The following is a 27,739-nucleotide window of genomic DNA, read 5'->3' on the forward strand; positions in this document are numbered from 1 at the left end:
TCCTTTTCAGTGTGACAATAACATGAAAAAAATAAGAAAACATAGCAAAACAGACAAGAGGCCATGAGGTTTCCTCTCAAGTGCTCAGCACCTGGTCACTCAGCTGGTGGACGAGCAACAAACGTCTCATTAACAGCCAGGCTGGCCCTCCACACAAAGTCACGTCCCGAACTTCATCTGCATAACAGGAAGGCTTAGACTCCCCAGTGGACTGCAGTTAGCTGGGGTTCAGCGACTGCCTGGCAGGGTGACATGGGACCTGTCAACGCTGGTGACATGGAAGGAAACTATTAGGACACTTATGAAGGAATTACTGTGAAAGTAGTATTAAATATTTAATTACAGACCTGTCATAATGAATCAGCAGTCAGGCAGAAGAAACCGGACCACTGAGCTCGTTGGCTGGGCTTAGTCTGTGCTTCAATTTGTACACTGGCACTGCCCGTCAATCTGTATATAGTGCCTTTCATAGCCATTGATTTCAAATTGGCATCTATCTATCTATCAATTATATAGTGCCTTTCATATCTATCGATCTATCAATTATATAGTGCCTTTCATATCTATCTATCAATTATATAGTGCCTTTCATATCTATCTATCTATATATCTATCTAGTGCCTTTCATATCTATCTATCTATCTATTATATAGTGCCTTTCATATCTATCTATCTATCTATCTATCTATCTATCTATCTATCTATCTATCTATCTATCTATTATATAGTGCCTTTCATATCTTTCTATCTATCTATCAATTATATAGTGCCTTTCATATCTATCGATCTATCAATTATATAGTGCCTTTCATATCTATCTATCTATCTCTCTATCTATCAATCTATCTATCTATCTATTGTACAGTGCCTTTTCTACTGTAGGACAGACTGGCATTGTCCATGTCGCCAGGCTGAAACACAAGTTCCTTACTTAGCAGGCCACTTCCAGCCACTCCTAATATGAGTTTCTTCTTGACTGGACCTCTCTTTGGATTGCAGTCTCTGTGCCTCAGTCACCAAGTGACACCACAGAGCCATCTTCTTGTGGTACCAGTTAAAGTTTCAGCTCAGTAGCTGTAACCTTCATTCCTTCCTTTATAAAACTGTGCAAAATCCACACCTCCTCCTCTAATCAAGTTCACTACACTCACCCTGGCTGTATCTTTCTGTGTTCATAACTGGACCCTGTAATCTATAGGATGTAAGGCCATAATAGAGTTTCAAGCAATTCCTTTACTCTGAAGGGCAACTGTGCTGGACTGGAAGGGTAGAAGACTTGTATGTATTGCAGTTGGACGAGGGAGCCATCAGTCCAAACCCTGCCCAGATATAGCAAGTGCACAAGCCAAGAGAGGCCGTATATGTAAAAGCCACACATTCTTCTTGCTGGAAGCTGTAACCGACTGATCACTGGGTGCCCAGAAGATGTGATTTTGCTACCAACAAGAGGACAAAAAAAAATGTTTGAACCCCAAAAGAAGCTGCAGTACTGTCCGCATACAAAAGGTGTGTCCTAGATGAAGGAGACGAGCTCCTAAAACCCAAAAAATGAGAAAGAGCGCTCTAATCCAGAGAAAGTCAACCAGAAAAGGAACAAAGCATCACTGATATCAGACCATCAGTACACCTACTTTCATTGTGAGACCTAATCACTGTAACTTAGTAGTAAGGACAAAGCCGCCTAATGAGTTATGATATTGGTGTAACTGTAAATAAAAGGTAGTAACCTTACAAAAAAGAAGTTCCTGCTGTTGCAAGTTTCTCATTGTAAATCCAGTAAGAAAGCACAAAATATTATCTCACACACACACACACACGAGGGAGGTAAGCCTGTACAGACCAGCTGTAAGGAAATCAACACCCCCTTCATGGTGCAGGAAATTGAGGCATAATAACCAGCTAATGAACTTGTCCACCTTGAATTGAAAGATCAGAATTCATAAGTTGTGTGCCTTTATCTGTAAGAGAGGAAACATTCAACTAGGCGTTTGTAATTTTATGGTGTTTGCTATTGTTCTTCATCTACATATATATCTATAAATATCTCTGATATACACACATACAAGTTCAACCAGACCCACTTTTAATTGGGATTAAGGTGCAAGTAAAATTCAAGGCCAGTGGCTGAATCGTGGCTGTCAAATGACACCGCCATTAACATGAACCCGGCATATGCAGGCTTGAAAAGAGAACATGCACCTAATAAATCAGACTTTATAACCAACACCCTCCGAACCCCACCTTATTGACCCCCCTCCTTGCACCCCCCATCCTCATTTGCTATATATTGCCTTTGATTCTTGTATGTCTAATCATTTTCCTCTGGTAGGTTGTTGAAAGCTTAGAAATAAAAAACTCTTTTAAGATATTTATAAGGTTTATTTTCTCTCTTTTTGGATTACGAGCTACAAATATGGAAACCGTATCACAGACGTTCATGTCTGCATATATATTCTTGCATGTATCTGTCTTCAATTATCCATATGTTATAAATAAATTGTATTTTTTCTGTTTATCGCAACAAACCTGTGTGCGTTGTTTGTTGAAAGTAAGTTTGTTGCCACGCCAACCCACAACAGAGAAAGTGAAAGTGTTATTTTAGACTCGTTCATAAATTGCACAGATCACCCCATATTTCCGGCGTTCCGACCAGGAAGTGAAAACAGAAATCCTTTTCACACGCTACATTCACCTGGCGTTTGTGGACTTCTTGTTAATTGTCGAAGACAAATTAACGGAGTGCTCATTCAGCTCCTCTTCCTGCAGTATATGTCTGCCTTGCACGTCTTTCACTGTCTGGGCTAAAGATAACACGACAAACCCAGCAATCCGCTAGAAAGGCGGAGCTAAGATGGCGCCCCAGTATTGTGGCAGTGCTAACTAAAATGTACTACATCTCCCAGCAGCCCCCGCGGTGTGATGCTATTGGATGGCTTCAGAAGGTGCAGGGGCTGCTTGGGGAAAAGATTGAGCAAGCGGGCCCTTTAACAAGAAACCTGAAAGACGCTGAGGGAAATCGTGATGGTCCGTCTATGTGTTACTACGTCTCTTCACGCTCATTTGGATTACGTCTCGACTACTTTGGACTACAGTTGCCGTCCTGTCCCTTCTTGACCATGTGAGTTTGAACTGGTTTGGTACTTCTTCATCTGGGGAGTGCTCCCAATGGCTTCACCTCCTCACAACTCATCAGGAACCCGGTAGGACAAAACTCTACATTGTTTTAAGAAAGCTGTTCAATCCAGACATGCATCATCATCATCTGCATCTGCTAGACTGACCAGTTTTGGACCTTGTTGGTTGTGTTTATTGATTGTTGTTACTGTTATTGTTTACTATCGCTGTCAGGGAGATGGGGAGGGCCTTTACATATGTGAATTTTGTTATATTGTGTGTTCTTATATATATTTCATTGTTATTTACGTATCTCTTCATTGAGCCACTAACAGAGTCTCTGTGAGTGAATGCATGTGTACATTCCTGGGGCCCCCAAAATAAAATAAAAAATTACCATCTTTGGACTTTGTGAATCTGAATGTCACTGCGACCGCTACACACCTCAGTTGAATAATTTGTTACCTGAAAGTCCCCAGTGCTAGCGTGTCACATCGAGGACGTGTAGCATTGTTTAGGAGTTGTAGCGTTTGACAGACCCGGTCACATGTTTACTGTTGTGAGATATGGTGGCTGGTCACATGATTTATTTCAATTGTGTCTGTCCATCCGGCGCCAACTGTTTTCAACATGGCAGCACACTAAGTTCCAACAACTGGTTTGGACCGAAAATCTCTGAAGTAAAGAAACAAAAACAAACTGATTGGCTTTAGTCAAATTAACTGAACATCAATGCAACACGACATTGATTAGATGGCATTCATGAGAAGTGTGGGGGGAAATGAAAGAGGGGACTGGGCAGAGGGGGACTTGACTCCCACTTTTGTTAACCCCTCAAGCCCTCCTCCTTTTTGCGTTTTTGACATATTTGTTTCTTTCACTACTTATTGTTAAACCTTTTCTTTGTTTTCATTTTTTTCGCTTCTTTATGAGCTTCTGCCTTTGTTTCCAATTTCCGGGATGGGACCATGGGATTTATTTTTTTTTGACAATATTTCATCTGTACTGTAAAATATAGGAATTTATTTTGTTTATATTATGACCTGAGGTTTTGTTGTTTCTCTCTCTAACTTTTCAGGAAATTTTGAAATTGTTTTTGACTGTTTAAATGCCTTTGCTCCACATTTGGGCCTGCGCAGGCTGGCAGCCTACCAGTGGAGTTTGGGACTAGGCTTCCTTCGGATGTGATACCTGCTGTTTGGGTACAGATCTGTGCTACAGTCAGGTGTGGATCTACCATTAGGGCATTCTGGGTATGTGTCAAGAGGCCCATGATGGCAGGGGGACCTTTTCACAAAGCCCCCCCCCCCAAATTGTTTAAATAATTTAGTATTATTAAATTATTCTGTATATTAATATAACATCCATCTCCACATTCTCATTTTTAGTCCTTTTACTGTCCGTGTCTCCACTTCATCCATCATTGCTCTTCTTGAAAGCCTTTCCTTTAACTGTTGATTTAATTCTTCAATCACACAATCCCCCTGATGCCGTCTTTCAATTGTCCCATCCACACTGTGCTCTGAGGGTGATCTCTGCATCTAATTATCCATCTCGGGTTACCACTGATCTGAGATATTTAAACTTCTCCACTTTTTCAATGGCCCCCCTGCTCCTGATATCTCAACAAAATGATGAAGGTCCAAGTGTTCAGAGTTCTGGTGGTCCCTGTTTTGCTATATAGTTGTGAGATATGGATGCTATCCAGTAACCTAAGATGAAAATTGAACTCCTTCAGTACTGTGTGTCTCTTCGGAGAGTCCTTGGACACTGCTGGTTTGACTTTGTGTTGCTCATCATGTTCCAAATGAGGTACATTACCTTCATTGTGAGGGAGTGTCAGTTACAGCACTACACCTGTGTGGTGCACTTCCCTGAGGGTGATCAGACTCAACGGAACTTCATGGTTGAGGAGCAGGCCAAGGGGACGTCCATATAACACCTGGCTGCAGCAGATAGAGGGTCATTTCCTGAGGATGGGACTGGACCGTGTGTCTATCTAGGGGGTTGCTAACCAGGATCCTGAGCTATTCCGCTGTGTGGTGGATGCAGCAACACGCTGTACCAGTGCAGGCTCCCCAACCTCACCTGACCTGACCTAACCCCTGCAGGCTAACTTCAGAATCCTGGTCATAATATCTCATAAATTCTGTTGTCTTCTTCCTATTTATCTTCAGACCTCGATCTTCCAAAGCACCTCTCCATTCTTCCTCTAATTCTTCAACCCTAATTTCTGATGGTACACAACACATTGTCATTAGCCCAAAGCCTGCACCAGAGGGATTCAACACATCCATAACCAAATTAAATATGAATCTGAATTTTAAATTTGAGCTGTTGATCTTTCAGATGCTTCCATTAGGGGTCGCCACAGCTGATCATCTTCTTCCATCTCTTCCTGTCCTCGTCATCTTGTTCTGTCACACCCATCACCTGCATGTCCTCTCTCACCACATCCATAAACCTCCTCTTAGGCCTTCCTCTCCTCCTCTTCCCTGGTAGCTCTATCCTTAGTACCCTTCTCCCAATATACCCCTCATCTCTCCTCTGCACATGTCTAAACCAACGCAATCTCACCTCTCTGACTTTGTCTCCCAACCTTCCAACCTGAGCCAACCCTCTAATGTCCTCATTTCTAATCCTGTCCATCCTCGTCACACCCAATGCAAATCTTAGCATCTTAGCAATTCTGCCACCTCCACCTCTCCAGGGTCTCCTCAACCTTCTCCCTACTATCGTTACAGATCACAATGTCATCAGCAAACATCACAGTCCACGGGGACTCCTGTCTAATCTCGTCTGTCAACCTGTCCATCACCATTGCAAATAAGAAAGGGCTGAGAGCCGATCCCTGATGTAATCCAACCTCCGTCACTCCTACTGCAGACCTCACCACTGTCACACTTCCCTCGTACATATCCTGTACAACTCTTATGTCCTTCTCTGTCACTCCCGACTTCCTCATACAATACCACAGCTCCTCTCAAAGCCCCCTGTCATATGCTTTCTCCAGGTCCACAAAGACACAATGCAGCTCCTTCTGGCCTTTTCTCCAAACTTCTCCATCAACACCCTTAGAGCAAACATCGCATCTGTGGTGCTCTAAAGTTTATCTCTTCTAATCTAATCTAAATATGGTAATGGTGTCTGTTTAAAAGGCAGAATATGACTGACTAAACTGCACCTAAGCTGCCCGCGCTGCATGACTGCAAACTTGCTGGCGTCCTGAAGGGCCCCCTCTGCTCTTTGTTTCAGGACACTTCCTGGGTAACAACACCGTGCTGGATGTCCTGCGTCAAGAGGGTTATGAGGTTGAGCACATCCCGGCTGGAGAGAGCATCTCTGAGTGAGTACAATGTGGTGGGCACTTTAGTGGCGGGGGTGGGGGTGGGGGGTTTTGACGTGGAGGGCAAGTCACTGCAAGGGTCTGTTACAAGGAACCTCCAAATGGCACTTGTTTACAATACAAAGATACGTTCACAGGCCTAGGAAACGACAAACAGCGCGACCGCACCACAACACCTTCACGCCCCTTCACTGTCTGCACACTTTATTACGTTGTAGATTTCATTTTTAAGGGATAAATTTGCCATTTTTGCCCATCAATCTACACTCAATAACCCATTCTGACAAAGTGAAGGACGTGTTTGCAGAAAGGTTTATATTAAAAACGCTCATGAAAGTATTTACACCCTTCATTTAGTACTTTGTGGAAGCCTCTCTGACAGAAATTCCAGCATGGAGTCTTCCTGGTAAGTCTCTTGTAAGAGCTGAATTGGCACCCAGGTTTGAATTGCACCTAGCGGGTGACTGGGTAATTGTTAAAAGAAGGAAAACGTTCTGATCTGACGAGTTTGTGCTCGAGTTGTCAGATTTTATCTTCTGAGCTTATGCTTAAAGGCTGAAACTGTTATTTTATTATTCTCTATGATAAATGCATTTTAGCTATTTTATAGCAGATATTGTATGTATGTATATATATATATATATATTAGCAAAATACCCGCGCTTCACAGCGGCAAAGTACTTCCTTAAAATTTTTATTAAGAAGAAAATTAAACCTTTTTAAACTGAGGGAAAATATCCCAATAATTATTTGTTAAGGATCTCTTTGTATACCACATTGTGAGTTCGGCCCTCCGGTTGTAATATGACCAAGATGTGCGCTGAGCTTACTCTTGAACATGTAACGTACAGTCGGCCATGTGAACAGGAATCTTGTCTCAAATCTCACAGCTTGGATTGCTGCTGTCATAATCGGTTTGAGTTTCATGGTTTGTTTCAATCACGACAGTATTTGTAGGACTTGTTGTGTTGAAGTGACATTCGTCATCTGTCAAGCATTGTAAGCATACAACCGGTTTCATCGATAAAATCACATCCAGCTTTTGAGAGTTTAAACATTCATAAACATCAAAGTGTCCACTACTCAAATCGTCACCTGTGAGTCTAAGATGTTTAAGAGAAATTGGCGGTTGTCAAAAGGTGTAAAATATTTGGCCATTTCGGTACACTTGAAAGCGACAACCGAACAATTCAGCGGCAGCCATCAACTCACATGCAGATCCAGAGGTGAAGGACTTAAGCATTTCACTCTTCTAGTGCTCCTGTGTAGTATAACTCTTTCAGGGCGGATGTCGACTTTTGTCGCAGTTCGGGGGTATAGGACGGTAATCCACTGTAAACTGCAACAAAACTCGCCATTACGTTTCTTGCTAGAAGAAAAGATAGTTTGGTGGATTTGACCTCCACAGCATGCATGTGAGTGAGTAGCAAAGAGTGGGCAACCTCTAAAATGGCATCGACAGCTGGTGAGAGACCAAAGCAAAATACTCTGTGGGGGACATTTTGTGTATTGTCGCTGAATCAGACTCGGGCTTGTCAGACTCCGATTTTGCTGCAAGTGATCTGAAGATGGAGATTGAAAATGACAGAGTGGTACCAGCATCCGCTGATTGGTGCCCAGCTGATTCGTGTAGCTGATGCCACCTACAGCTTTGGTGGACCACCACTTACGATGACAAGAGGTACGAACCAGTTTGGGTCACACTGCAAAAACAGCCAGGCAGCAGGCCTACCATTGTATTCCTGCTGGCCATCGAGCCACCCACGCAGCCACTGCTGCCAGAGATGCCAAACAGGTGCCAACAGCAGCAACAGACATTGCATGTGTGAAACAGTTTTTTGGGGAAAAAAATATATTGAGCCCTCAAAGAGATAATTATCTCCTGTACCGTCATCAGTCCACACCTTGAACCTGTCCAGTCACTCAATACATAAGACACAATGGATATCAAGAGTGAGCCTGATATGGCCGTGCAATATGTAACACAGAGAATGAAAAAGGCAGGCGGCATCTCCGGGCATGGAAACCACTCGGTAAGTGACAGTTCTTTGATCGATGGTGATCACCTCGATAGACATGTTAATGGGAGTACAGTTGGAACGATAAAGGAAATGGGTACCTGAACAATGTAAAGTAAGTCTAAAATACCTACACAATAACTATAATCGTAATAAATGAACAATAAAACAGCGGAGAAGCCGTGGATTAAATAAAAAGGCTGCAGTTATCAGCAGGGAGACGTGAATCCCGTTGCGAAGGAAGGAAGGGAATGAAGAGACCGGAGCGACGGACGGCCTTATATAGGCAGGCAGCCAACAACGTGGGAGGAGTGGGGATGGGAGACCCAACGCCGCCTCACACGGCGACCGAGCTGCAGGCTATGGATGTATATATGTATGTAAGTAGGATTCAGTTAGCGTTGGGAAGCCGCGCACCAAATTTCTTGAAGATGGGCCCATAAGTAACAAAGACCGTTGAAAAGTTCAATATGGCGGCCGACAGTGGCATCATACCACTGAAATAAGTACGAACATTGGTTTTGGTTAGTGCAGGAAATCCGCCTACCAAATTTCGTGAAGATGGGGCCATATATAAGAAAGTTCAACATGGCGGACGTTGTCGACCGCTATGACCGTTACGCATAGAATTTTAAAATGAATTAACTTTTGTAAGGAAGCTGTAAGGAATGAGCCTGCCAAATTTCAGCCTTCTACCTACACGGGAAGTTGGAGAATTAGTGAAGAGTCAGTGAGTGAGGGCTTTGTATTTTATTAGTATAGATACAGTGACAGATAGGGGGCGCTATCACTCCCTTGAACCCTGGTCCACGATGCCAGACACCAGATAAACGTCCAAAAGTTGACTTTATTAATAACTAGCAAAATACCCGGAGAAGTAATGTGTTAAAGAAGTAATGAAAAAGAAAAGGAAACATTTTAATAATAACGTAACATGATTGAGTGAAACATTATGAGTGTTGCTGTCATATATATATATACAAACACAAACATATAAACATATATATACACATATACAAATATAGACATATATATACATACAGTATATACACACATGTATATACACACACATATATATACATATACATATCTACATATATACTGTATATACACATATATATATATATATATATATATATATATATATATATACAAATCTACATATATATATTTGGGGTGGGCCTCGATTAAAAAAAGTAATCTAATTAATTAGAGGCCGTGTAATAATTAATCTTGATTAATCGTATGTAATCACACATGAAAATTTGCCCCAAATCGCAAATGTTTTTTTTTAATTTAAAAGGGTTTTAGTGGGCGACAGAATCAAATAATAGACATGGACATGAATATTGTAAACTCAAGCTCTTTTAATTTCTGAAAAAAAATGCTTTTAAACTGCATTTCAATTCAAAACAGAAACAAAAATATCATCCCTGGCTAAAATTGGGCAGACTTAAAAATAAAGTGGTATTCTAAGTACTTTAAGTACATTTTCAGAATAGTATTGTCTTTAAATAATAATAACCAAAATTTCAACATAAAGTGCAGTTTTTCTTCTTAAAAAAAGAAGTCAGAAACATAAAAGGTAATTTGACCAACTTAATCTTTAAACTCTGAGTAACCTTAGCCAACATTATTTTGTACATTAAGCTAAAACAGTGTGATCATTGAACATTTTGTAATTAGATGTATTTAGAATTACTAACGGTCACGGAAGTCCAATGATCCCCAGTAAGAGCCACAAAGTCCGCTTTCTGTAATGCGTCTAATTTTACTTGCTTTTCAGTGTGCACAAAACCACGCTTTTATCAAGGCTTCCGTTGGGTAGTCTTTTGAAATGAAATTTTCCTCCAATCAGTCGTAGGAACGCGCTTTATTCCGACTCTAACATTTTTGTAGCTCTGATGTGTGCATCAATGAAATCGATGTACCAGGAAATCATGCATTGACAAAAGTTCCCGTTTGCTTGGAATGCAAAGTGTGATTAAATGCGTTATTTTTTTTAACGCGTTATGGAGTACATGCATTGAAGCTTCTCAGCTGTGCTTGTGCTAAGAAAAGGAAACATTTTAAAAATAACATAACATGATTCTGCGTTAAACGCATATTTTTTCATACGTCTCAAACCAAGGGGATGCGAGGGTAAAATGAATCGGGAAGCGCGCGTACACACTCAGTGCTTCCCCTCTTGGGAATCAAACCTCAGATGTCGAGTGCTAGAGGCGAAGCCTCTATCATTGCGCCATGGCGTGTGGTTTGTCTATTTGAGAGTATGTAGATCGGGGTATATATATACATATATATATACCCGTGTTTTGCAGCGGAGAAGTAGTGTGTTAAAGAAGTTATGAAAAAGAAAAGGGAACATTTTAAAAATAACGTAACATGACTGTCAATATACAGTATTTGTTTTGTGAGTGTTACTGAGTGTTGCTGTCATCAAGGATTTGATTATCATTATTTCTTTCAATAAGGTTCGTATTTGTAGGATGTGTTGTGTTCAAGTTACATTCCGTGTTTGTCAATCGTTGTAAAGATGACAGGTTTCATTCATCGATTCGTTTCTTACTGCATCAATAAACAGCTCGTCTTCTTCTTTATCCGAGACCTGACACACTGCATGCACGGGTTTTTTTTTACACTGTCTTCCTTTAGCGGGACATTGACTTTTTCCACCGTGTGCTTTGTTTCGGCAGTAGTTGCACATATGAATATGCTTGTATGTATGACACGCTTCATATTTTTTTGCTGCCTTCTCAGTTGTGTAACTCGGTTTTTGTTCAGCGCTCTTTGGAACTGTTGCTTTTTGTCTGTGCACTGCGTCAGTTCACATGAGCCGCTCGGTGTACATGCATCGAAGGTTCCCATCGCCATCTCGTGCTATGTCCACGGCTGTATTTAATGTTAGCTCAGACCCGGCACTTAAAAGTTTCTCTCGCACTTTCACTGAGTTTGTGCCAAAAACCACCCTGACCATCTCATCTTCCACTGCATAAGCACAGTCCTTCACCCGTGAATATTTAGCAGCAGTGTTTCTATTGGATTGTCGCTGATGGACGGCATTATATGGGCAGGCACTAAATTACTAAGTAACTCCGCCTCCCACGGGCATCGAGCAGAAGTCTATTATAGTATATAGACGAAGAAATAGGTTCCAGTTATGACCGTTACGTGTAGAATTTGGAAATGAAACCTACCCAACTTTTGTAAGTAAGATGTAAGGAATGAGCCTGCCAAATTTCAGCCTTCTACCTATACAGGAAGTTGGAGAATTAGTGATGAGTCAGTGAGTGAGTGAGTCAGTGAGTGAGTGAGTCAGTGAGGGCTTTGCCTTTTTTTAGTATAGATCCACAGTGCACAAAGCACCCTCCTTTCCACTATACTCATCAAACAATACACAATAATCACTAATAAACTGTCCACCACTCCCAGACGCATTGCCACCCTTTCACCCAGCTCAGTTCGCCATCTGGGAGTTCCCACAATCCTTTTATATTCCCTGACCCGGAACTGTTCCAATCCCCAGTCCATGTGATCTCTTATCATTTCCGGGTCAGGTTAAAAGTCCTTTTCTTCACCCCGGAAGCACGTCATTCCCCTTGTCCATGTGACTTGGATGTACTTCATGGGCGTATGGCAAATAAACATCATTTCTCCCTGCAGCATCTCCTAGTGGCCCCCATGGTATATATATTGTGAACCCAGCCCGGACACAGACAGGCGGACATGTTGTTAAAACACCACCACACGTTTATTTTACAAATATTTACAAGCAATGGTCACAGAGACCCCAATTCATTGGTCACTCAGACCCCAGTCACGTGCACAATTACCCCAATCACACACAGTCCTGGCCACAATGCCTTGTCTTCGGGCCGCCTCCACAGCTCTCCTGAGCTTCGTCCTTCCTCCTCCCGACTCCAGCCTCGAATGATGGGAAACGGCCCCTTTTATAGAGTCCCCGGGCGCCGCCCTAATTCTTCCCCCCAGCACTTCCTGGTGTGGCAGAAGTGCTGGGGTAACAGGTCCCCAAGGCATTGGGGCGCCTCCTGGCGGTGACCACGGGCCCCTACAGGGTGGAGCTTACATGCCCTGTACCCGTGGCCCCCAAAGCAACCAGGAAGGCGACCACAACATGATCCAGGGTGGGTCTAGACCCACATCCGGTCCCTCATGACGTCCCGGCCGGGTCATGGCCCCTGGCATCCCTGACAATATATATATTGGAGGACGTGAGGAGGGCTTGTGCCTCCTCCAGACCGTGAGGGGGCGTCCGTCCTGGTTCTGTTGGGAGCCACGGGTCGAGGGCATGGAAGCCCTACCCTGTAGGGGCCCGTGGCCACCGCCAGGCGGCGCCCCGATGCCGGTTTACCCCGTGTGGTCTTTGGCCGGGGATGGAGGCCGGCCAGGACGCCTTGGAGGACCAGAGGAGGGCGTGTGACTCCTCCAGATCGAGTGGGGGCGTCCGTCCTGGTTATGCAGGGGGCCTCGGGTAGGGGGCTTTGAAGCCCAGCCCTGTAGGGACCCGTGGCCACCGGCAGGCGGCGCCCCAGTGCCTGTTTATGCCGGGAGCCCGCACTTCCGCCACACCAGGAAGTGCCGGGGAAGACGACGGGGAGACACGGACGGCTTCCGAGTGCGCAGCCGGCACTTCCGCCACACAGGGGTGTGGCCACCGCTAAGTGCCGGGAAGCAGCTGAAACCCGTCCGGGTTCCCTTAAAAGGGGCCGCCTCCCTCCAGTCGGTGGTGGATGTCGGGAGGTAGCAGGACTGAACTGGAGAGAGAGGACGGGAGGTGGCCAGGAAGGCACAAAGACTGTGGGCCCTGGACTTTGGGGGATTCAGTGCAAGAGGCACTGGGGCTTGTGAGTGTGCACTGGACTTTTATAGTTGTATATAGTGTAAATAAACAGTGTGTTGAGTGCAAAAATGTTGTCCGTCTGTCTGTGCCGGGGCCAGCGTTCACTATATATATATATATATATATATATATATATATATATATTTATATATACATACATACATACATACATACAAACATATATATATATATATATATATATATATATATATACATACAAACAAACAAACAAACATACATATATATATATACAGTATATATATATATATATATATATATATAGTGGACCACTGGGGTGCGTACAGCCTCCCTAACCCAACACAGACAAGCAGACACAAGTTTTCCACACAACACACAATTTATTTACAATCAGGGAGCCTCTCTTCCTCCCCATGGTACAGTCCCAAAACACCACAACACAATACAGCACAGTCCTTTAGACTCTTCCTACTCTTCATCTCTCGGTTTGTCCTGCCTCCTCCACTCCTCTCCCTGGCAAGCTTCATTTTCCTCCTCCTGACTCTGGCTTCTCTAATGGAGTGAGGAGGCTCCTTCTATTCCAGTTCTGGGAGTGTTCCAAGTGGCTCATCAGCATTACCTGGAATCACTCACATGTGTGGTGGAAGTCCACTATAGGGCTCTGTAGCTCCCCCTGGAGGCCCCCACGGAACTCAACAGGGCAGCACCACACTCCAGCTCCCAGCATGCCCTGCGGGAATCTGTGGTGTCACAGCCACCCAGGAGGGCTGCCCTCTAGCATCCCAGGGGAGTTATTGCCTCAGTGATGCTGTCTCCCCAGTCCTTCCATTCCGTGGTCGTCCGTCACAATGTATGTGTATGTATATGTATGTGTATGTATAAATATATACTGTATATATGTATTGTCACATATTAATAATTAGTAATTCAACCGGTGGAAGACCAGACGGTGTTAATGGTTGTAGATATTCTTCGTGATATTGTAAGTTGATGTTTTCAACTTCTGCACCATCACCACCCACTGTTTCAGCAGAGTCTATTGATACGCATTTAACCAATTTGCCGTGTAACCAATTTTCACGTTAATTTGTTTGACTTCATCGTTTCTCGGTGCTAGGATTGCCCGTGTACTCATTTCTTCTGTTGATAACCCTTCTGGAAAAAATTCTTCAATAAGATTTGGACATAATAAGTCTTCTTTAATTGGGAACTTATAGTGAGGAAAACATTGAAATTGATAAGAGCTGAGAGCGGAGGAGCTGTGTCTGACAAAAGCATTCACATGAATGAGAGGTGAGAGGACCGCTGGCGTGGGCTGTGAACCGGAAATGGTGGAGAGGAGGGCGATAGTCTTGTCTCGTCTCGTCTCAAGATTTTCTTTTATAATAGAGAGATAATAATAATAATAATAATAATAATATAATAAGAAGAATAATTTACATGTATATAGTGGAGCCACTTCAACCACCACTAATATGTGGCATCCACCTGGACGATGTCATGGCAGCCATTTTGTGCCGGTGTGCTCACCACACATGAGCTGTTGGGTGGTGAAGGAGTGAGAAAGACAGAGTTATCCAATTAGAGACAACAACAACAACAAGAACAACATTTATTTATATATCACATTTTCATACAAGAAAAAATGTAGCTCAAAGTGCTTTACAAAATGAAGAATAGAAAAATAGAAGACACAATAAACAATAAAAATAAGTCAACATTAATTAACATAGAATAAGTAAGGACCTCTGTTTTACAGTACAAGTTTTCCCAATTCACTGCACTGGGGGGCATTGAGATCCACATATAGACCACAGGTTAAGTGCCCCCTGCTGGAGTCAACAACATCTCATCCAGCAGCAACCCAAACTTTTTCCAAGAGGGTCTCCCATTCGAGTACCGGCCGGGCCTGTACAGGCTTAGCTTCAGGTGGGTGACCTCTTCTGAAGTACCGGTGGTGTGGCTGCGTTCCACAGAGGTACCTGCTTGCTTTAAGGCTGACAGACAAAAGAGAGTGTGAGCTCAGAAGCCGTGGAGGCTAAAGCACCTTAAAAATGGCCTGCACCCTTCCTGAATGTCGTCTCTTTGTCTTGTTGTAGTCAGTAACACTGAAAATGGGAGTGGAACTGTAAATGTTTACTCAGACCGACCCCCTTACCCAGTCCTCAGAGGGAACATGAAGGTTATGTGGACTGGCCTGAGTGTGCCCCATGGCAAGCTGGCACCCATTCCCAAGGCTGCACCCTGCCTTGTGCCCAGTGTCCGCCGGGGCCCTTGAATTACATAATGCTGACTTGTACTCGCAATGGGAAACACAATCCCCTCCCCAACCCCCAAAATGTGGCCGAACGTCAGAAATGAGCCGATGAAACTGGCAGTGCAAGCAGAGCCCGGGCGTCCTTGACAGAGTCACTCGCCAGCCAGCACATTCCGACTGTAAAAATAAGCAAGTAATTTGATGGCACGTTGGGGATTTGAAAATGAGTCTGGATAAAAGCGTCGGCTGAGTAAATAAAAAGTAATGGGGGTATAACAAGTGTTCTCCGATGGGGGTTTTAAAAAGACATTTTAGTGCTCCCTTAATGAATTCCTAAAAACTGAGTATAAATATTCCCTTTTTTAGTTTTTACATTCAAGCCAGCATTACTCACTGCTCCAATTACCTGACTTCAGCAGGGAGCACCCACTGGACTACAGTTCCCAGCATTCCCTGTGGGTGTCTGAATGGATACCAAAGACCAGGGATGCTGTCATGTAGTGGGTCAGGTGCGGGGGGTGGGGGTAAGGGGGGGCATACAGCCGTAATACCAGGAATCCCCTATTTCTCCATTGTATTGGCCTCCCGGATGGTTAAAGGAATGAGGCTAATCTTGGCAGGGATGTCAGCCAATGCGTGCTGTCCTTTATTCTCTCTATATATACATATACAACAACAATAACAACAACATTCATTTAAATAGCACATTTTCATACAAAAAAAAAAATGAAGCTCAAAGTGCTTTACAAAATGAAGAATAGAAAAATAGAAGACACAATAAAAAATAAAAATAAGTCAACATTAATTAACATAGAATAAGTAAGGTCCAATGGCCAGGGTGGACAGAAAAAACAAAAAAAAACAAAAAAAAAAGGCTGGAAAAAAAAATTAAATCTGTAGGGATTCCAGACCAAGAGACCACCCAGTCCCCTCTGGGTAAAATATATATAATATATTTATCTATTTATCTTGGGTATCTATAATATATATATTATAGATACCCAAGAAGATGGATGGGCATCCCACCCAGGATGAAGGTGGAATCCTTACCCGACCGGGATGCCATAATGGAAGGAGGAGGAGTATAGGAACCTAATCAAAGACTTTGTTAAATGGTGCGACTCAAACCACTTACACCTTAACACCAGCAAGACCAAGAAGCTGGTGGTGGATTTTAGGAGGCCTAGGCCCCTCATGGACCCTGTGATCATCAGAGGTGACTGTGTGCAGAGGGTGCAGACCTTTAAATATCTGGGAGTGCAGCTGGATGACAAATTGGACTGGACTGCCAATACTGATGCTCTATGTAAGAAAGGTCAAAGCAGACTATACTTTCTGAAAAGGTTGGCATCCTTCAACATCTGCAGTAAGATGCTGCAGATGTTCTACCAGACGGTTGTGGCGAGTGCCCTCTTCTACGCGGTGGTGTGCTGGGGTGGCAGCATAAAGATGAAAGACGCCTCACGCCTGGACAAACTTGTTAAGAAGGCAGGCTCCATTGTAGGATTAAAGTTGGACAGTTTAACATCTGTGGCAGAGCGACGGGCATTAAGCAAACTCCTGTCAATCATAAATAATCCACTGCATCCACTTAACAGTGTCATTTCCAGGCAGAGGAGTAGCTTCAGTGACAGACTTTTGTCACCGTCCTGCTCCACTGACAGACTGAGGAGATCGTTCCTCCCCCACAGTATGCGACTCTTCAATTCCACCCGGGGGAGTAAATGCATTAATTTTATTTTAATTTTTTTTCATTTTTATTACTATTTAATTTAATATTGTTTCTTTGTATCAGTATACTGCTGCTGGATTATGTGAATTTCCCCTTGGGATTAATAAAGTATCTATCTATCTATCTATCTATCTATCTATCTATCTATCTATCTATCTATCTATCTATCTATCTATCTATCTATCTATCTATCTAAATAGGGGCAGTACCTGACTGGGACGCCTTATGATTCCCATTCTGATTGGGATGCCTGAAGATGCCATTACACTAGGTGGCAGTGTTTCTCATATAGAGTGCCAGTCTGGACACCCACAGGGCTGCATGGGAGTTGGAGTTCGGGAAGTGCAGTTCTGTAGGGAACCCTGTGGGGTGATAGAGGGCAGTGCCATTACCTTCCTGGCTTCTTTATAACCTTTAAGTACTTCCAACTGGCCATGCCATGTCACTGGAAGTGCTCCTGGGTTCACCTTAAAAGCAGCCCACTGCCATTGCTCAGGTTGTCAGAGTTGGGAGACAGCAGACAAAACTCATTGGAGGAAAGAGAGAAGGAAAGCCAGCACTTCAAGTCTGTGTATTGGCCAGATTCATTGTTATTTGGGGCCGTGTGGATTAAAGAGTCATTTATTTGAACCCTAAGTTGTGTTGGGTTGTCTGTGCTCTCTAGCGCCCCCAACTGGTCACAAATATATTGTATATAGACGTTTGGTTTAGTAAAAGCTGCTGCTGTCTAATGCATATTATTCCCAGGGAGCGTACGCCACCTGCTGGATTCAACTGCCTACTGAGGTCAGGTGTCCTGCTGGAATGCTGGATGGCAAAATCCCTCTGGCTTCCATTTTGGATATTGCAAGGGAGCATGGGAGTTGTAGTTCCAACAGGCAGCCCTCTGTTGGGATCCATAGGGGCTGCATTAGTAGGCCTCTCTGTCTTGTGGAGAGTCTTCCCTGATCTGGAGGTTCTTCTCAGGGTAACTGTCTCTGATCAGGGCCATCTTAACAGCATCATAGACCCCCGGGCAAAGTAGTGCACTGAGGCCCCTCTTTTGATAGCATAACACAAAAATACATAGGCATCAGAAACATCGGGGGCCCCTATGCTCCAGTGCCCATTGTGCCCATACGTTAAGACGGCCCTGTCACTGGTGAACTAAAGAGGGACACATTTTGTTTGTTAGAAAAGGCTTGCGTGAGTCTCTACTTCTTTAGCCATCTTAGGGCAGCCTGCATTTCTCCTTCTGTTCTGGGGAACTTCTACTGGTGGGCATAGTGGAGTCTACCTGCTCCGGTCAAAGTGTGGCACCTGCTTGCTCCAGAGTCACAGGGGACCACAGAGGGGGGGTGAATGCAGCGCAGAATACGACCGGCACCCTGCTGCCTTCTGGTCAGGACAAACACAACACTCACTGGCTGACAGCACAATCAAAGAGCTCAGGCACCCTGCACAGCTGCTCTTCTCACTCCTCCATACTGGGCCAGTGGCACCTGCACCAGTAGACTCGGGGACAGTCTGGAGCCACAAAACACAAGCAACCCAAATTGTGTTTATATACAGTGTGTAAAAAGGCCTGAGACCCCACAAGACAGACTTAAGTGGCCAGGAGGCCTTCAGCCTTGGCAGGCTTAAGAGAGGCTTACAGGCCTTACTAACTTAACAAAAAGCCCCCGCAAAAGGAAAGAACCGTTCAACACTTCCAGCTTGTTAATGGGCAGATGTATAAATAAAGGGCATATTGAGCAAAATAGAAAAATACAAGATTAAGGTCCGAAGAGCAAAAAGAGGCAGAAAGGCAAACAAGTCCCAATATGTTAATCCTAACACAAAATCCTCAGTCCGGAGCGAAATGGTCAGAAAATCCGGAAATTGAAATGTAAGGAAAGCAAAAATCAGAGAAGCAACTCCAAAGAGCGAAAGCAAAATGGTTCCCTGCTGAGTGCTCTTCTGCTTTGCTTCTTCTTCTTCATTGACAGTTTACACACTCTGGGGGGCATTACTGCCATCTTCTGTACTGGAGAAGATAATAATAATAATAATAATAATAATAATAATAATAGTAATAATAATAATAATAATAATAATAATAATAATAATACTTCTTAAATAGATTTACAGTCATATGAAAAAGTTTGGGAACCCCTCTTAATTCTTTGGATTTTTGTTTCTCATTGGCTGAGCTGTCAAAGTAGCAACTTCCTTTTAATATCTGACATGCCTTATGGACACAGTAGGATTTGAGCAGTGACATTAAGTTTATTAGATTAACAGAAAATATGCAATATGCATCATAACAAAATTAGACAGGTGCATAAATGTGGGCACCCAACAGAGATATGACATCAATACACAGTTGAGCCTCCTTTTGCTCCTTTGAGCCTCTAGACACTGTCCTCCTGTAGCCTGTGATGAGTGTCTGGATTCTGGATGGAGGTCTTTCTGACCATTCTTCATACAAAATCTCTCCAGTTCAGTTCAATTTGATGGACAGCCTGCTTAAAATCATCCATAGATTGTCGATGATCTTCAAGTCAGGGGACTGTGACGGCCATTCCAGAACATTGTACTTCTCCCTCTGCATGAATGCCTTTGTAGATTTCCAACTATGTTTTGGGTCATTGTCTTGTTGGAATATCCAACCCCTGTGTAACTTCAACTTTGTGACTGATGCTTGATCATTATCCTGAAGAATTTGTTGATATTCGGTTGAATTCATCCGACCCTCAACTTTAACAAGGTCCCCAGTCCCTGAACGAGCCACACAGCCCCACAGCATGATGGAACCTCCACCACATTTGACAGGAGGTAGCAGGTGTTTTTCTTGGAATGCGGTGTTCTTCTTCTGCCATGCAAAGCGCTTTTTGTTCTGACCAAATAGCTCCATTTTTTTCTCATCAGTCCAAAGCACTTTGTTCCAAAATGAATCTGGCTTGTCTAAATGAGCATTTGATACAACAAGCGACTCTGTTTGTGATGTGAGTGCAGAAAGGGCTTCTCTCTCATAACCCTGCCATACAGATGTTCTAGGTGTAAATTGTGCTGAATTGTAGAACGATGTACAGATACACCATCTGCAGTGAGATGTTCTTGCAGGTCTTTGGAGGTGATCTGTGGGTTGTCTGTCACCATTCTCACAATCCTGCTCATATGCCACTCCTGTATTTTTCTTGGCCTGCCAGACCTGCTGTGTTGGTTTAACAGCAACTGTGCCTGTGGCCTTCCATTTCCTGATTCCATTCCTTACAGTTGAAACTGACAGTTTAAACCTCTGAGATGGCTTTTTGTAGCCTTCCCCTAAACCAGGAGACTCAACAATCTTTGCTTTCAGATCTTTTGAGATTTGCTTTGAGGATCCCATGCTGTCTATCACTCTTCAGAGGAGAGTCAAAGGGAAGGAATCACAACTTGCAATTGACCACCTTAAATACCTTTGACCACTCGTGATTGGACACTCCTGTCTATGAAGTTCAAGGCTTCACGAGCTCATCATACCAAGTAATCAGCGTTGAGCAGTGACAGGCATTCAAATCAGCACAATGACAAGGGGACCCACATTTGTGCACAGCCAGTTTTTCACATTTGATTTAATTTCATAAACTAAATACTGTGTCACTAAAAATCTTTGTTCGGAAAACACCGCAGTACTCCTAGGAAATGAAAGACACACCACTGTTATCTTTATTGATGAAAGGAGAGTCAATTATTATACAGGCTGAGAGGGGGTCACAAACTGTTTCATATAACTGAACTAAGCAAAGGCACTCAGTTCGTAATCTGGGATCTGGGATCCTGTATATAATCCTGAATTTTTTGAAATATTTTGTCATTTGTACCTTCTCTTTAGTTTGACCTTTCTAATATATTTAGTAGGATGAGTAACAAGGCACAGTGAGTCCCAAAATAGTTGGGTTGCCAACCTGGCAAATCCTATGGAGCCCCGTAGGTGTCAAAAAAAAAAACGAAATTGTTCAAGTGAACTATTAATCTGTTTGAACAAATACATTTTATTTTTTTCTTATTTCAGTAGCTACTTGTTTTTCCTTGTATACAGTTTAAGTAGAGCCAGCCACTTTCAGTCTTCTCAATGCGGTTCAGTGCCATTCTCAACAACAACAACAACACCATTTGTTTCTATGGCACGTTTCATACAAATGACACAGCTGAAAATGCTTTACAAGATGAAGAAAGAAAAGAGAAAAAATATATAAAAATAAGATTAGGCAATACTAAGTAAAAAAGAATAAAGTAAGGTCTGATGGCCGGGAGGACAAAAAAAAAAAAAAAGAAACTCCAGAATTCTGGAGAAAAAAAAACAAAATCTGCAGGGGTTCCAAGGCCACAAGGTGGGCATTCTACCTAATTTCAATGACATCAATCAGTCCTCATGGTTTTCAGGCTTCATGTAGAAGAATCAGATAATGATGGTTATGTGGACCTTTGACCTTCAATCCATCAATGTAGGGACTGCATGGTGCCCTGATCAGGTGGTGGGGGCACAGATCATCACCACAGAAAATCAGAAAAAGAACAGCAGAGACAGTAGGGGTTAGTATGGATTGCTGAGCCATGATATAAATGATAATTCAATGCATATACAGATTATCAGGGTTACACTAAAGTGAAGCTATGAGGAAGCCATGTCAGAGTGATGTGTTTTCAGCAGTGTTTTAAAGTGCTTCACCGTATCAGCCTGGTGAATTTCTATCGGTCAGCTATTCCAGATTTGAGGTGCAGAACAGCAGAAGGCCGCCCGCCTCACCACTTCTTTTAAGTTTAGCTCTTGGAATTCTAAGCAGACCCTCATTTGAAGATCTATGGCAGCGGTTGGCTGTACAAGGGGGGTGTCGAATAAATGAACAAGACATCAAAATACATTTTTTACATTTTAATTTCAAATTTAAATTTGCAAGCATATAATCACAACGAATGCATTCTAACTAAAATTAAAATAAAACATTTCTAAGGCCTCGATCTAATGACTAACTGACGGGCGGCGTCACTGCTGCTGCTTTTATAGTCGCGTATTTTCAATCCAGAAAGTTCGAGACGTATCGGTATCTGTCGCGAACATTCGGGTAACAGTAGATCAGGTGATAATGCGGCGCGACTTCACCACATTGGCAGCGTAGCCAATATTGCCAAATTGAGATAAATAATTGACTGCATATTGGGTTATTTTCATGATGCAACTAACAGCGGTATAATATTTGTCGGATGAAAATACGTTCGTCTCACGCAGATTGACTTCATCGGTGTCCTCGTTCATTGAGATTTTTAAAAATTAAAGCATATTTAATCGTTTCTTTCCATTAAAATATAATTAAATAAGAATAAATAATTTATTCTTTGTTTTTGGGATTAGAATTACTACCAAAAACCACACATGGCATTTTAACAGTTATTAAAGCACTTTAAAAAAAATGAATTGCAAATATTTCATCGAACATGCAAATGTTATGGCAGTAAAAATGATCGGATACGGCGACACTGCACGAGTATCAGACCTTTGTTAGTTGTATCGTGGGTTATTCTCATCTATCTTATATTATGCAGGGGGCGCAGAATTATTCCAGGTAGAACAAGGTTTGCAAAATGTGAAAGTTTGAGAACAGCTGATCTAAGGTTTGAAGTGTAAGGTGAGAGGCATTCAGAAATATAAGATGGAGCAGATTATTGAAGGCTTTGTAAACCATCAGCAGCATTTTAAAGTCCAAGAAATGATCATTCAATGCATATACAGAATATCAGGGTTACACTAAAATGAAGCTCTGAGAAAGCCATGTTAGAGTAATGGGCCCTTAGCAGTTTGCTAGATTGCTCCATCGTATTAGCCTGTCGAATTTCTATCAGTCAGCTATTTTAGGTGCAGAAGAGCAGAAGGCCACCTCACCACTTCTTAGATTTGAAGATCTAAGGTTACGACTTGGAGTGTAAGGTGACATAAGATGGAGCAGATTATTGACGGCTTTGTAAACCGTCAGCAGTATTTTAAAGTCAATCCTGAATGACACTGGCAACCAGTGTAGTGACATCAGAACTGGTGTGATGTGCTCGGATTTTCTTTTCCTAGTTACGATTCTAGCAGCTCCATTCTGCACTCGTTGTAGTCGATTGATGTCTTTTTTGGGTGGTCCTGAGAGGAGTGCGTTACAGTAATCTAGTCGACTAAACACAAAAGCGTGAACTCGTTTTTCAGGATCTTGCAAAGTCATAAGAGGTCTAACTTTTGCTATAATTCTTAAGTGACAAAGTGCTGTCCTAGTAATCTGATTAATATGTGAGTTTAAACTCAGAGTCAATAGCTACCCCTAAATTCTTTACCTCCGTCTTGACTTTTAATCCTAATGCATCAAGTTCATTTCTAATACCCTCATTATATCCATTTTTGCCAATCACTAAAATGTCTGTTTTCTCCTTATTTAGTTTGAGAAAATGACTACTCATCCACTCAGAAACACAAGTAAGACATTGTGTCAGTGAATCATCAGGCGCTATTGATAATTACAGTATCCTTCAATAAGGGCGCGTAAATAAAGGCGAGCTTCAAAAAGGGCAACCTCAATTGAGCGTAGTGAATAAAGGCAGATGCAACAAAATTATTACAGAAAATTTATTAGATAAAGGCAATGATTGAATGTATAAAAAGGTGAAAGGAAGAATATTAAAACATCCAATTAATAAGAATTAGAATTAGAATTAGAACAATCTAGACGAGAACAGGCCATTCAGCCCAACAAAGCTCGCCAGTCCTATCCACTTGTTTCCTCCAAGAAAACATCAAGTCGAGTTTTAATGCATGAACTTCTAACAAACTATTTCTAAAGCTCTCTATATTTCATTGTTTTCTGCTCTTACTCATTGTTGTGTTACAATTGAAGCTGTAGATTATGTGCAATGCCACGTAAATATTCGAGATGCGGTCTATTAGCATAATCGAGGACAATTGATTTAATTCGGTCCGAAGTGTCTCTGTAGGTCTTCCTTGGCCTTGGAATAGGCCGACCTGCAATGAGCTGTTCAAGATGCAGCTCAGTAAGGCTCTGCTCTTCCTTAAGGCCTTCGATAAATCTCCAGATTGTTGGATGACACGCTCCCAGCAAGGATGAAAACGCCCGGTGCCATCCTTCAACGGAATTGTTGGTCTTTGGGAGATCGGGGTATCGCTTTGGTATGACAGCGAGACGAACATTTTCCAATCCTGTATTCAGTGCATTTCCAGATGTGTTTCCCGTTGATAGTTTTCTCCTTTCTGAATGTGTAGCCTTCAACTACGAGTAGATCTGCACCTGTGTTGCTCTTCACATATTCCAGAGCCATTTGAACTAAATTATCTACGAACGCCTTTATTCGCCGCGCTCAATTGAGGTTTTGTGCACACCCTTATTGAATAGAGCCGATGATTACAGCTGTGCTAGCTCATGTTTTGCCCGTTATGCATCAAGTCTATTTCTAATAACCTAATTATATCCATTTTTGCCAATCACTAAGATTTCTGTTTTCTTCTTATTTAGTTTCCTTATTATCAATTAGATTTTAAACTTATGTTTTCTTCTATTAACTTTTCCAGCACTGACTATGCCAGTGGTTCTCAAACTGTAGGGTGGGCCCCCCTAGGGGGGCGCGAAGTAACAAGAATCGAAAATATGAAAAATCCATCTATTGAAACCAAAACAAATGAACTTAAACTACATTCTGATACTAGAAAAATAAATATAGAGTTAGATAAATGTCGAAAAAAGTTAAGTAGGTATAATAAAATATGCATCTATATCATTAATTAAAAAAGAACAAATTGGTATTAGTGGGCTCCTTTCAAAAAAACGTTAAGGGGGCGCGATTAAAACTGTTATGAAAACTTGGGTCGCAAATACGTAAAGGCTGAGAAACGCTGGACTATGGAATATCACATTCTCAGAGAAAATTCCATAAATCCATTCTTGTAATTTCTGCTGCATTTGAAACTCATTTCAGGACTCCTCAAAAGAACTGTTCTCCTTCTGGTTCACTGATTTTAACACACACCTTACACTTCACTTACCGTTAGTAACTTTACTATGGGAAACTTTACGGGGCTCGGTAAGAAGAACTGGTCTGCAGGTTTGAAAAAGAATAGCAATCTGCTCAAACGAATGAATACAGAACCTTGGTCCATACTACTGAAATAAGAGTCAGGGAAGAAAATAAAATAATCCATTTGAACAAGTTAGTAATTCATTGGTAGAGGTTTTTTTTTTTTTGCTTGACACCTATGGGACCCCATAAAATCCTGTTTAATTCACAAAAGAAAAAAGCCACAGGTGCATGGTGGCACTTCTTAAATAGAAAACAGATGATAACCTGTTGTTGCCCACTGGCAGGGTCAGGCTTTGGAGGGGGTACTCAGGTCCAAATTCTGGGGACGTCTCTATTTATATCAACTGGATCAGAAAGGGCAGGGCTTCTTCAGCTCCGTTGCCCTCAAAGTTGTGGAATCTCAGGGCTGCGATGAAAAAAAGAAGACAAAACCATTAGCGAGAGCGCCCCCTCTCAGTCTGGGGTGGTACTGCAGACCTTAGACAATCCTGGATGGCAATCCTCTGACGCGCATGCGTGACAATTTTTTAAACTTAAATCTTGGATGCCTAATGAAATGAATCATCTTTGTAGCCAGGCTCTCCCTATTTCATATTTTTTTTTACGCTGCAACAAGACAATACAATACAATACAGTTTATTTTTGTACAGCCCAAAATCACACAAGAAGTGCCGCAATGGGCTTTAACAGGCCCTGCCTCTTGACAGCCCCCCAGCCTTGACTCTCTAAGAAGACAAGGAAAAACTCCCAATAAAACCCCAGTAGGGAAAAAAATGGAAGAAACTTCAGGAAAGGCAGTTCAAAGAGAGACCCCTTTCCAGGTAGGTTGGGTGTGCAGTGCGTGTCAAAAAGAAACGGGGGGGTCAATCAATCAATCAATCAACATTTATTTATATAGCACATATTCATACAAAAAAATGTAGCTCAAAGTGCTTTACAAAATGAAGAATAGAAAAATAGAAGACACAATAAACAATAAAAATAAGTCAACATTAATTAACATAGAATAAAAATAAGGTCCGATGGCCAGGGTGGACAGAAAAAACAAAAAAAAACTCCAAAGGCTGGAGAAAAAAAATAAAATCTGTATGGATTCCAGACCAAGAGACCACCCAGTGCCCTCTGGGAAATCTACCTAACATAAATGAAACAGTCCTCTTTGTATTTAGAGTTCTCATGGAAGGACCTGATGATGATGGTCACGTAGACTTCTGGCTTTCAGTCCATCAATGTTGGTGCATCAGGATGCTTTGAGTAGGTGGTGGTGGCGCAGGCCGCCACCACAAAGAAACCGAAAAAAAGAAACAGAAGAGAAAGTTGGGGTCAGTACGGATTTTAGAGCCACTGTGAATAGTTATTATGATGAATTGAACATACAGAGTATCAGGATTAAGTTAAAGTGAAGTTATAAAAAGGCCATGTTAAAGTAATGTGTTTTCAGCCGTGTTTTAAAGTGCTCCACCGTATCAGCCTGGTGAATTCCTATTGGCAGGCTATTCCAGATTTTAGGTGCATAACAGCAGAAGGCCACCCGCCTCACCACTTCTTTTAAGTTTAGCTCTTGGAATTCTAAGGAGACACTCATTTGAGTATCTAAGGTTACGATTTGGAATATAACGTGTCAGGCATTCCGATATATAAGATGGAGCAGATTATTTAAGGCTTTATAAACCATAAGCCGTATTTTAAAGTCAATCCTGAATGACACAGGCAACCAGTGTAGTGACATCAGAACTGGTGTGATGTGTTCGGATTTTCTTTTCCTAGTTAGGATTCTAGCAGCTCCATTCTGCACTCGTTGCAAGTGATTGATGTCTTTTTTTGGGTGGTCCTGAGAGGAGTGCGTTACAGTAATCTAGTCAACTGAAAACAAAAGCGTGAATTAATTTCTCCGCATCTTTCAGTGATTTAAGAGGTCTAACTTTCCTTATGTTTGTTAAGTGAAAAAATGCTGTCCTAGTGGTCTGATGAATATGCGATTTAAAATTCAGGTTACAGTCAACGGTTACCCCTAAATTTTTTACTTCTGTCTTAACTTACAATCCTAGTGCATCAAGTTTATTTCTGATAACCTCATTGTATCCATTATTGCCAATTACTAAAATTTCAGTTTTCTCTTTATTTAGTTTGAGAAAATTACTATTCATCCATTCAGAATTCAATACAATACAATACACAGAACAGAACAAATCCTCAGTACAGTATAAAAAATAAAACAAGAGCGACAGATTCTGTTGTTTAACATTCCCTAAAGTTCCCATCTGCCATTTTCCCAGTTAATTTTCGATTGCCATTCAACCCACAGTGACCCGTTCTTAATCTTTTTATAGCAAGATCATCCCTTCTGTGCTTCTGTGTAGAGATATCC

The 27,739-nt window shown here is 42.1% G+C and overlaps 1 protein-coding gene across 2 annotated transcripts in view; it reads left to right on the forward strand.

Annotated features, from left to right (window-relative positions):
- Positions 1-27,739, forward strand: part of trabd2b (TraB domain containing 2B) — a 385,425-nt gene that overhangs the window by 297,371 nt on the left and 60,315 nt on the right. For both annotated transcript variants that reach the window (XM_039735542.1, XM_039735543.1), the window contains exon 5: positions 6,370-6,460. In XM_039735542.1, coding sequence (XP_039591476.1) covers positions 6,370-6,460 — 91 coding nt within the window. The remainder of the gene's footprint in view (positions 1-6,369; positions 6,461-27,739) is intronic.

This window comes from Polypterus senegalus, chromosome 14, assembly GCF_016835505.1.
Source record: "Polypterus senegalus isolate Bchr_013 chromosome 14, ASM1683550v1, whole genome shotgun sequence".
NCBI lineage: Eukaryota > Metazoa > Chordata > Cladistia > Polypteriformes > Polypteridae > Polypterus > Polypterus senegalus.